Source organism: Penaeus monodon, chromosome 12 (assembly GCF_015228065.2).
Source record: "Penaeus monodon isolate SGIC_2016 chromosome 12, NSTDA_Pmon_1, whole genome shotgun sequence".
Classification (NCBI taxonomy): domain Eukaryota; kingdom Metazoa; phylum Arthropoda; class Malacostraca; order Decapoda; family Penaeidae; genus Penaeus; species Penaeus monodon.
Genome location: NC_051397.1, coordinates 41130862 through 41143361, shown reverse-complemented (window position 1 = coordinate 41143361; position 12500 = coordinate 41130862). Strand labels below are relative to the sequence as shown.

The 12500-nt window shown below is 36.2% G+C and overlaps 1 protein-coding gene across 6 annotated transcripts in view; it reads right to left on the bottom strand.

Moving 5' to 3' along the window:
- Positions 1-12437, bottom strand: part of LOC119579457 (histone-lysine N-methyltransferase 2D-like) — a gene marked incomplete at its 3' end in the record, with an annotated part of 29272 nt that extends 16835 nt beyond the window's left edge. For 2 of the 6 annotated variants that reach the window (XM_037927282.1, XM_037927285.1), the window contains 10 exon segments: positions 339-472; positions 5046-5279; positions 7307-7474; positions 7626-7841; positions 7970-8082; positions 8314-8475; positions 8662-9020; positions 9488-9724; positions 9875-10101; positions 12111-12437. In XM_037927282.1, the coding sequence (XP_037783210.1) occupies positions 339-472; positions 5046-5279; positions 7307-7474; positions 7626-7841; positions 7970-8082; positions 8314-8475; positions 8662-9020; positions 9488-9724; positions 9875-10101; positions 12111-12153 (1893 nt within the window). 6 annotated transcript variants of the gene reach the window in all.
- Between the last annotated feature and the right edge of the window lie 63 nt (positions 12438-12500).

The following is a 12500-nucleotide window of genomic DNA, read 5'->3' as shown; positions in this document are numbered from 1 at the left end:
ACTGTTGAGCAAAGTATTTGCAATTAAGAATCTCATAATATGCAACAATTACAGATGGCTATAGCTGTTATAATTATTCCTAAGAATGCTACCTACATTTGGTGTAAACTAAAAGACAGTACTTTAAAGTAGCAAACTTTTAGCCATATCTAATTACCCTCTTTGGAAAAAAGAAAGCATACAAAGTACACAAATATTCCATAGCAGATATATGATCTATTCCATATCATCTACATAACTACATTATCTGATTACCAGAAAATACTCTATTGTGCATGCTTTACCTACAAGGCCCAAAAAATGCTTGCGATGACACCTACAAAATGTAAAATACTTACGAAGTCATTGAATGCAGTCATCTGATTTGCATTGTGATGGTTACGTCCCATCTGACTGGGATGATTTAGAGGTTGACGCATATTCCTTATTCCAGCTTCAACTTCCTCCAAGCTCTGTCCTTTCCCATCCATCACTGTTAAGAAAAGACAAAATACTCTCCTTTTTTGTTCTTGCAAAAAGTTAATAATCTAGGCATTAACATTAAATATTAAGCTCTTCTAACAAAATATCAAGATAAAATGGGCCAACATAACAGAAAATTATGGATATCTAAGAGAGATTTGAAGACACTTTAAAAATTCTATGTTATACAATATCCAACTATTAATTCTATCAACAGCAAAAGCTATCCTTTACTATGTTTCCAAAATGACAACAAATCAGAAATATACCCATACCCCAATCAGCCAAAAAAATAGTTAACATCTGCAATTACCAGTGCTATGTGTCTCCCATAGTGGAGACTAACTAGGGTTAACCCACTGGATCCGGTTGCTTCACGGCAATCACATGGCCCAACATACAGGCATTAGACTGACTTGAGCAGCTGCTCTGACAGGTGTGTTGCTTGTAGGCCGGGTGCACATGAACACTCGTGTGCAGTGACAAGACTCCATGCCTATTTCCATGTTATTTTCTCTATGTGCGTAAGTGTTTTTAGCTTTTTTCCCTATTTCCCAAAGTCGATATTTGCTATTTGCTTTGCTTTATCCACATGCTAATAGACTGTTTTCCTTGCACAGACTCCATATCATAACTCTAGGTAGTCCACAACTCAGTGAAAAATAACTACAATAAGTAACATATACATTTTTTTTCATAATATTCAATTTTTTGTACAACCTGCGCCACCAGTCACAGCAACCAGGAATAAGATGCTGAGCACGGAAATGGCATGCTCCCTGGAGCCAGCACTCTTCCATTCATGGCTCACAGACACTGCATTCCACACTTGTTTATGGATGGAAATAATGCAAAACCTCCTATCTAAACCTCAAAAGAGTTTAATCTCCCAGTTTGTGCACTCAGGTGAGTCTTTCATGTCACCCAGCTTTCACCCAAAATGCTCAAAACAGCAAGTCTGTGTCACCCAGGCCCACAACCAGACTTTCCCTATGACAACATGTTCACGTCAGCCGTCCCTCAAGCCAAGTTGTTTTCACAACATGAAGGTAATGTCAACCGGATTATAGGGGTTAAGGTACTGAACCTATATCTATCAAAGATACTTTAAGTGTACATATCCCAGATATTTCTGGTATAAATCATACAAATATATCCAAATTTAAAATTATAAAACAACATATGAAACTAAATATATGTTTACCCTAAGAATGAAGGTTCTTGTACTACCTAATGTAGCAGATGGTTCCACAAGTGATCAGCTACCAAGGAGTTAATCAGTAGACCTTAATGACTGCACTTGATTTCCCCAACCTTTGATTTTATTTTTATTTATTTATTTTTTTACTTAATATCCATATCTGTTAATATCACTGACATTATCATAATGTTATTAAAACAATAACAATAACAATGAAGATAATAAAATAAAATGAATTAATCTTTACAAAATCAAGGAAATCGATGAACAGTTTTGATAGGTTGAACCAAGAATGATCTCCTTGGTGACTAAGCACTTATCATGCCAACTGTGGCCAGTGGGTTATATATACACATGGAGATCCAAAGTCTTGTGCCCCTCCATTTTTCTATTATCACAAATAACTGAGAGGAGACAATTATCCAATGATGTCTTGCAGGTATAATCAAAATGGCACGTGGAAACTTGAAATAAACTTCCCTTGATTCTTCTAACTGAACTTTGTAACATCACTCCAGAATCTACTATGACAAAGTTATAGACTAACAGCAAGTGATTTCTGAGATATTTTGAATATTTTGAAGAAAGTGTATTAATTCTGAAATACATTCCTTCTGATTTCATATAAATTACTTTTAGAATGAATGTATTTATTAATATAATTTGCAAATAACTGAAGAGCAATCAAGTGGGTTTTTTTTCAATCAAACAATATGTAAATTTCCCCCCCAAAAATTAAATCAACCTCACAAAAAATATTAAACTTACATTTTCTATACATGAAAAATGTTGATACCTGGTATATATGCAACATTTACCTGGACACAATGATAAAAACTTTCATTGCTGAGTTTCCACTCAGACACCAGAGAGCAAAAATATAGACATTTCAAAAAAAAAAATTGTGGAATAATCAGTAAATAAACTGTTCCTTTATGTAAGCTTCATATTACAGAGCTGAGCATTTATTAAGAGTAACTTGCCATTATATAAACATTAATAAAATCTAGTAAGCGCACAGCATGAACACATTGATGTGTTAAGTATTAATACCTGGCCAGCATTAGGGGTAAAAGTTGGCAAGATGCAAAACATAATTGTAGTGAATAATACTTAAACCTCAAACAGGGCTAAGCTCAATGGCAGGTCTCTAGAAAAAGCTTTCCATATTAATTCTTCATTCTCTGATCATCTTAACATTAGATGTTTAACATGCATAAAATAAGTAGGATCTAACACTCAAATACTGGTGTACATTTTTTTAATGCTTCTATTTGACTGTTTTTTTTCTGTTGAGTATCAACTGGTCTAAATCAATGTGCAACTCAATGTTTCCCATTAGACAAACTATGAAATTGTGCTGGTATAAAATCTATCCTAATTATTCAAAAAGATATCTTACAAACTGCAGCTACATTAGATTATAGGATGATACCTTCCTACTCAATTCTGATAAATGTCTTTAATGACAAAATCATATAAAGCTAGAAGAAGATGAAGAAGAAGATGAAGAAGAAGAAAATGATGATGATGAAGATGAAGATGAAGATGAAGGTTAGCCAATTTATCAACTTGACCACAAAACCAATCACACCCACAACATACATGATAATTTATTCATATAACAATAATTAAGCCAACAAGTCTAAAACATCTGGTAACTATCAATAGACCCAACAAAAGTGGCCCAAATTCATTGTTTCAATTTTTCTAAATTGTGAATTATCAAAAGTAAACATTCTCTGCTGGAAGTCTACTCAGTGAAGAGAATTCCTGGTCAAGCTTGGGTTTTCTTCAAGATTATTTTACTGGGGCACCTTATCAGTGAGCATACAAAACCAAAAGACAAATGTTTAGGAAATCAGCAGTATGCAGTCTCAATCAACCTATTACTTGTTCCACAGGGAAAAAGTAATGTCCACAGTAGTTTTGTTTTGTGAACTGTTTACTTATATATGGCTCCTCAAATGCTCAGCTACCAAGGAGCCAATCTGTAAGTCCATGTGAAAATTTGGCTTGAGGGGCAAGTGACATGAAAAGGGAAAGATTTGGCTAAGGGAAAGATTTGGCTGAGAGCCAGGGTGATGGGAACTTGCCATCATGAGAATTTTGGTTGAAGGCCAGGGTGACTCACCATGAGTGTGCAAAGGTCTTAGTGGGTGATTAGACTGAAAAGCATTTAGAAAAGGCCATTTGCATTATTTCCACTGATAAATGAGTGTGGAATATACCATCCATGATCCATGCCTGGAAGAGTGCCAGCTCCAGGGAGGCTGCTATTTCAATCCTTTGAATCCTATTCTTGCCCACCATGACCAGCAATGCAGGTTGTATTACAGAAAATGAATTTTAAGGGGGGGGGGGATGACCCCAATAACAAGGTGTTACTTATTGTTACTATTATTACACTGAGTTATGGATTACTTAGAGATGTTATGGAGTCTGTGCAAGGAAAATAGTCTATTACCATCTGGATAAAGCAAATCAAATGACAAATATGGACATTGGAAAATGGCAAAAAAAAGCTAAAAACGCTTCTGCAAAGAGGAGGCATGGAGCTTTGCATTGCACACTAGTGTTCATGTGCACCCGGCCTACAAGCTGAACACCTGGCAGAGTGGCTGCTCAAATAAGCCTAATACAAAGCATTCGGATCCAATGTGTTAATGCTGTTATTATTATTGACATTATGATTATCAAGGAAAATGATAAACAGTTGAGATAGATAGGATAAGTCATTGACTCCTCGTTGACTATGCACTTGGGGAACCACTTTGTATGTTAACAATTATCAAGCTAAGATCGAAGTGGACATTACATTTAGATACATCCCATTCCAGACCATAATGGGTTAAATGAAAGTATAACTGAGTAATGATTGAAGCCAATCTACTTGAGGATTGGCTTCAATTAGAAAAACTGAAGTTGAGCTCTTTCCCTAAATAGTGAATGTATTTACTGGCATAGCCTAAATTTAGACAACAGACCATTCTAATTGATAAAAGCATCCTTCAAGTACATAAAATAGCAATCTTCTCAAAAAAAAAAAAAAAAAAATTAATGGCCTGGAAAATTGACCTACTAAAGACAGGTCCTGTTAAATATACAGCCCTATAGGGACATGTAAAATCAAGTAAGGGTACAGAGCATTAAGACCAACAAAGCTGTTAGCAAATTTAGTGAGACTGAACAAACCAAAACCAAAAGCCCCCTCTTCTCAACTATTATCCACCAAATATTACCATTGGTGACAATATAATAGGAAACCATGCACAGACAACAAAACCAATTCCAACTAAGTGAAGATATCCGGTACTCACAAACGAGTACCCTTTTAGGTATATCATTAACAAAGCCTTCACGTGTACACCGAACAACTCACTGAGATCCTTAATCGACGGTGGCTGCTGTGGCCCTTGTAAGCCTGGAGGAACTACAGGTAGAGGCGGCCCCATTGATTCTGGTCCACCCATTACCCCACTAGCTTGCTGCAGGAGGTCCACTATGGAGTTGCCACCAGTCTTGTCAGCCGGGGATATTGGCGCAAAGAAGCGGTTCGAGTCGAGGCCTGCCGTGGGCGAGGGGATCACAATGTTTGGTTCGCTACCCGTGATTTCTGCAGAAGCAGGTCTATTGGTTAGGATAATACATCAAAGACCAAACTGTACACAGTTAAACTGGGATCCTTTGGTATCTGATGCAGTATTAGTAAAAATGCAAGAAAAAGTCTTTCAAGTGACTGAAACCATTGTTAGTAAAATACATAACAATTACTTTACCTCCAAATACAAACACACTGTCAATTACATAACTATTTTCTATATTCTAAAGCCAAAGAAATACTGGATTCTTTTATATCTTGATATTATTACATTTCACATTACATTACATTTTAAAGACAATAAAAAGTTACATTTAGACAATGCATATGTAAAAAAAAAAAAAAAATCCATATCACTGAAACTAAAACACTATTATGAATATTCACAAATAAGACAAATTACAAATGTAAAAATCCCAGGCTTCTTCCCACACTTCTTATTATTGATTATATACTTATACAGTGTCTATCAAAGAACAAATGAGTCTTTCTTACTGATAATATACTGTACAGGTCAATTTCTTTTCTTGTTCCTATCTTTGGATTAAGCAAGTAAAGAGCTCAGTCAGATGCCAACGAGTATTGCATTAAAACTGTTTATTTATTTTATATCACTAGATAATTAATTTTAACTTGAACAGGTATCAAAAATATTATCAGTGAGGGGCAGAAAGAACTTTAGCAAGGAAACAAGACCTTCCAACTCAAGAAATGAACAAATAAGAATTCTGGTGAGGTTTGAGAATGCATGAGTGAAGCAAAGTGATGTGAGCATTTTCTTTTCTTTTAATATACAGCAAATTGAATGTTGAAAGGGGCATAGTAATCCACTATATATTTATGTTAATGATATTCACAGAATTAACATCATCAAATGACGGAAGCTTCTTGCCACAGTTCCCAAAATGACAGAGTAAGTCTAGTCCAATCAGTGGCTTGGAATTAGCAAGACCCAAACTTAATTAAACATATTAAATGATGATGAAAAGGAACCACAATAAAGATCATTTTCCCATGTTAATTGACATAATAAATAACCACTGGTTGAGGAAATAACATGGAAAATCATTTAAAAGAAACTGCTGACAGCATGTCCAAGAGATGGTAGAAACAGGAAAGGGACACCAAATACATTACAATTTTCTTACAGACAATGTTTTGCATAGTTGCAATATTCTTTCAGCAATTTTTAAGCAGAAACTGAAATGGGAGGGGGTTCTGAAAAATGACCAGATCTAATAAACCTATCCAAGCAATATCACCAACACCTAATGCCAAAAGCAATGGTATGCAAGCCAGTAAAACCAGGCCTTCAATATTTACTTCGGTAAGTAATAAAATTCAAAATTTAAAAAGAATCCAGGGCTACTTCTAATGCATGTCAAACAAACTAACAAAAGTAAGAAGTTAGTGTTTTGAAACTTAGTTGAACAACTTCATTCACATCCTAAGAGAGGTATGCCTACCACAAATTAAGCAAAGCAAAATATTATGTACTCAAATCAATACATGTACTAAGTAAGGTTAATTATTCAAAACATAAGGTCATGCAAGGTTAGGCATCAAAATATAAAACAAAACTAATTTAATGATGGCAGTTAAAAAAAAATAATAATAAATAAAACTTACCTTCCCTAAAATGTACAATTCATTTCTGAATGCTAAGATCTGCTGTAAGTAAACTTGGATGTACATCGCCCTTGTACTACTGACAAAGATTTTCACTAAGCACATCTGATTGGCAATGAGACAGTAACAGCCTAAGTATTATTTCTTGCTTGTATTTTCTTCCAGTATGTTAATTATAATGTCTTGGGCTAAGATTTTATACATAGTAAAGAATCAAACTTCTGCATATTTAATAGATAAACTGAATGAATCAGTTCTTAAAAGCCAAAGCACCTATAACTTGTTTTTTCCTTAATCTGACTTTTCCACTAAGACTGAGATACATCCATGTTTTTGTAAGATGATAATTCTTCCGTGTAGTTACAAATAGGACTGTCTTGCTATCAAGAGAAGATAATGGACAATAAACATACCACTAAGAAGATTATTTAGATGGGGAGGAATATCAATTGAGGAACGCCGGGAATTCGAGGTAGAACCCAAGATAGGAGAATCTCTTTTCGAGAAGAACTGCTTCAGTCTTGAAGAACCTCCACCTCCTCCACTAGCATTGTTGCTAGCCATAATGTCATCATGACCAGCTAAAACAGTGAACACTTTCATTAACTAACACAACCCAGAGACAGACTTCATATAATACCCATAATTTTATCAAACAATAACAACAAAGGCATGATTTTCTTAAAAATCAATACAAGCCATTTTCATAATTAGGAAAACCCATGAACTTACCAGGAAACCCTATGATGTCTCCGAGGAAATCATCGATGTTGAAACTAGGTGCATCCTCTTCACCTGCTGGCTCAACAACAGTTGGCTGCATTCTTTGATGAGGTGCATCTTTTGAAAGTTCGTCTTGATGATCCATTTGTTTTGAAGCTTTGTTGTTCATTCCTTCCTCAACAATGACAGGAGTACTGCTACGTGATCCCTTTCGGCTTCCTCCTCCTGAGTATGAATAAATTATAGTTATGCTTTGTTGAAAGGTCGTGTCAACAAGTTTAAATAGTTGTAAAACTATACACAATGCCAAAATGTCAAACCAGAAAAAGATTTATATAGTATACAGCACTCACCTTCCTTGTCCTTTTTCGAACGTCGGCGCTCCCGTTTGCTTTGAGGTTTGTTGCACTGATTTCCCTCCTCTGGTATATCATCAAAGCCAACCAGCTCAATGAATTCATTTTGGCTGGAAAAAATTGTGATGTAATTTTATACTATGATCAAGATTTTTTATACACTAGATGTGATGGTAAGACATTCATCTCTGAATTAAGTGAAGTTTCCTTTAAACAAAAAAAAAAAGTCTGTCCCGTTGACACCTTCATCAGTAACTTGTCTTTATGCAGAACCTACAAAATTAAAAAATAAAGGAAAAGAAATTTCTCAGTGATAAAGAAAAAGAATTTCATAATGATACCTAGTGGGCCCTCCAGTGAACCATTCTGGCTGTTCTTCTTCATCATTACGAGACATCCTACGGCGATCCTGATTGCGACGATCCCTGTCTCGGTCTCTATCACGACGATCAGGACGTTTATCAGTTTCATCATCTTCAAAGAAACGGCGCCTGTTGTCGTACCTAGGAATATAACAACATGATAAGTGAGAATTTAAAAAACTATTAAAAATATACGAACATAATAAACTCCCTGCAACCCTAGAGATAGTTTAATTTCTTTTTATGGAAACCACATAAATTATAAGCCAGACATAAAACAACACTTAATTTAAAATCCAAATATTATCAAACCACCTATCATATTACCTGTCATCTCTATCAAATCGCTGATCAGGCTTCGCTCTCCAATCCCTGGTATCACGACGCTGATCAATATCCCTGTCTCTTTCCCTGTCCCTGTCCCGTTCTCGATCCAAGTCCCGGTCTCTCCTACCCAAATCCCTGCGATCACCACCAACAGGAGCTTCCAGGTCATCTCGACGAGAAATTCGCCCTGAGCCTATCCTACGAGCTGGAATCTCCCTGTGTGACTCCCGTTGTGGATGTGTGCGTTCTGCAGGAGAGTCTGGACGATTGCTGGTTGATGAGCCTTGCTGCAGGCCATGACACCCTGTACTGAAGCTTCGACGTTGAGGAGACAACACTACTCCATCTTGCTCCTCTTGCTGAAATGCAAATAGCAGGTTTTTAGTGTCATTTCCATTCCAGACTAACATTCTTAACATAATAAATTATTTATTATGATTCACGTATATTTAACAACTGGCATTTAAAATTCATCAAACTAGCTGAAAGGGCAATACTGCAAAGGGTGACAAATTTAATTCTATTACTAATTCATTCTTTTTCTTCCATGCTACATGTTGGGGGTTCTCTCTTTACTAACATTCATTGGTATCTTGTTAATCAGAACACTATTTAGAAACTGATAGTAATATCCCTAAAAAGCACATTAATCTCCAATAACAATTTTCTCAAAAATAAATAAATAAATAAATAAATAAATAAATAAATAATAATAAACATTATATTACTTGTGAAACAGCCATTTACCTGGGTAATATCTTTACAACCCAAAAAATGTCTAAATTGAATTCGTTGATCTCTGTACCTGGCATAGCCCTCCACTCACCTTCACTCTCTCTCGAGGGTCGCGGCTACGTTTCAGCTCGAGATCAGGCGGGCGATCAGGTCTATTATTAGTAGCTGCAGAGCCAGTGGAAGCTGTGCTGGACGGACGAGCCGCGTCATGCACTGCCCGAATCCATCTTTCTGGATCCCATCTTCCAGGAGATTTATTATAGGCAGGATCCAAGCAAGATGGCCATGCCATTGACAATGGGGCCACTTTAAGGTCAAGAAGTTCATCCTGTGAGAAAAAAGAGAAGATAATCTTTTAACAAGATCCTTAATACAGATAGTATAAAAAAATATATATATATACCAAATAATTCCTGATGACTTAATCACTACACCCATCAGCCCTGTTTATAATCTTCTACATTATAACTCCACTCACCCTGGAATACTGCCACTGAGGCAGGTTTTGTGGCGAAGAGGCTTTGGAAGGCGGTGCAGTCCCTCCCTGGGAGCCTCCAACACTAGAGGCTGTGGTGGAAGTCGTGGCATCTCCCTCTTCTGGCTTTGAAGAAGGAGAGGAGGAATCCCGACCTCCACCAACACTGCTTCCCTCTCCACCATCCTCGTGCTGCTGACTAGACATATCAGGACTTTCACCATTCGTCCCTGAAAGAAAAGACCAGTAACGTGGTTAATTATAAAGGAGCAAGAAGACACAGATCTTAGCAGATGAAAAAGGAGCATCAGATTACTACATCATTTCTGTATTCCCATGTGGAAAGTTGATACAACACCCTAATGTAAAGTTACATACATTATAGAGATATGCATTCCTAAAATAAAAATAAAAACACATTCATAGTGAAGTCCATATTACATCAAAATGAGACTCAATGATACCATTTTTGTTAATTTACAAAAATAGATTTTCTTATTTCCAGACATACATATAAGCACAAAACTTTCGTAAACAAAGTACAATTATATCAAAACCAAGCATCTAAAGCTGTTTTTTATATCAGTAACTTATCCATTTTGCAACTTAATATCATACTTTAAAGTATGCTATAATCAATGTTGACCATTTCCTCTCATTTTTCTGAAGTACAGGTTCAATAATTAATTGCCATAAAAGACTGATATAAACAAATATCTTCAATATATTTTCAATAAAAGTATGCTTACACAAAAAATTATATAATGAATACTATGCTTGCAACCTGAAGATTTCTATAAAAAAAAAAAAAAAAAAAATTTGCTTTGTCTAGTCCATATTTAGCAAGAAATTCAGGTCTACATTAATAAATAAATTCAATCTTTATAAAATCTAAATTGATCCGAGTCAATTCATTTTCAATTCCTTCTCAGAGGTTTCAAACAACGAAGTTTTTTTTTTTAATGTCAAATACAGGAAGACTTTTTAATTCCTTGTTAGAATTTTTCAAATGCCAGCTTCATAAAAATGCACTCCTTTCCTATATCTAGAATAACATAAGGGTGATGCACCGTAAAAGGCAGTATTGAACCTACTTATTTCCTTACAGACATATGGTACATCTGTCAACCGCTGTGGATAAACTATGTAGACTTTTTTTTTTATAATTTTTGGGTTTTGGTTTCCTTTTCCACCATTTTAACTCACAATGATATCCCTTCTTCAAATTAATATCAACTGCATTATCTCAATTTTATTAAAGGTAGAATTCTGGCACCATTTCCTTTTTACAATTATTCTACTTTGTTTATGCAAACTAACAGTGAAATACTATGATAACTATTTTTTTTTCAATATCAACATTTCTATGCTAATGAAAGTCGAGTAACATAAGTAATTTTCACTTGGTTTTACACTGGCTATATTCTACACATTCTTTGTAATCATTTTGAAATAGCAATCAAAAATACAACACAATCTGATAGTTTATTTTTACACAGTGTCTTACAACTTTCAGATGCTAGCCTATGCTATTGGCAATTTTGCATATGTAGCTACAAAAAGTATTTTCACTTCTCTCAAGTCAATATAAAACAGTAGCCTATGACAGAAACCACATACGGTTCATTTAAAGACCACCAAAAACTATTAATTAGCCATTACACAGATGAGAAAGCTTGTCCCTGAAAATCCCCAACAGCTGACCATGAATATTTGTCAACAATGAACATTATTGATTCATAATGCTTACTCAGACTTATTTCAGATTTCTCTACCCCAAAAAAATCCACTTACACATCTCAAACAGGGTACTCTCACTGAAACCTACAAGTAGTCCTGAGAGAGAGAAAGCAACAGCAGTCTTTAGCCATAAAAAAAAAAAAAAAAATGTAGTGAGCAAGAGGGTGACCTCCTCTGCTGCCTGATCAATCTGTCAAAAAAACAGCCAGGGACGTGCACCAGGTCAAGACACACGCTTCCCTTAAGAAAAGACGGCTTAAAAAGGCAGCCTTGGTGCTTCAACCCGAAAATTTGGTCCCGTAATTCAGTCTTCTTCCCTGTGAAGGTCTAAGAGAGGAATATTATGGCAAAGACCTTTAAGACAACAGCCTCGGCCTCAGCGGGATCCGAGCTCTCAACTTTCACCTCTCCAACAATGTCTAAATGGCTACAGCAGCCTGCTCGTAGTCGCATGAGGCATAATCACACACAAAATCACCCATGAAACTGGAAAAATTACCATCACTGGCACGATCCCACTCTTGTTTGGCTTTCGTTGACATGACTGGAAATGCAAGGCTGGAAGTCGGCGGCGACAGCAGCTGTAACCACGCAATAATATACTAAAACAGACTTAAATAATAACACTAAAGTCTCTCTTTCACACCACACAAGTCTCTACTCTAAACACGAACGAAGAAAAGTGCGAGCATCGCAGAAACGTCGGCAAATAAAGTCACATAAACAACGGACACTGATGCAAAAATAGAAATATGGCGGTGGATCCCGGATGACGAAAAGGCAGAAGGAGCTCTGGCGGCGAGGCGGGCGAGGGCGGCGGCGGCGGGACCTTTGAAACGCGGGTGGCGCTCTGGCGGCGGGGCGGGCGAGGGCGGCGGGACCTTTGAAT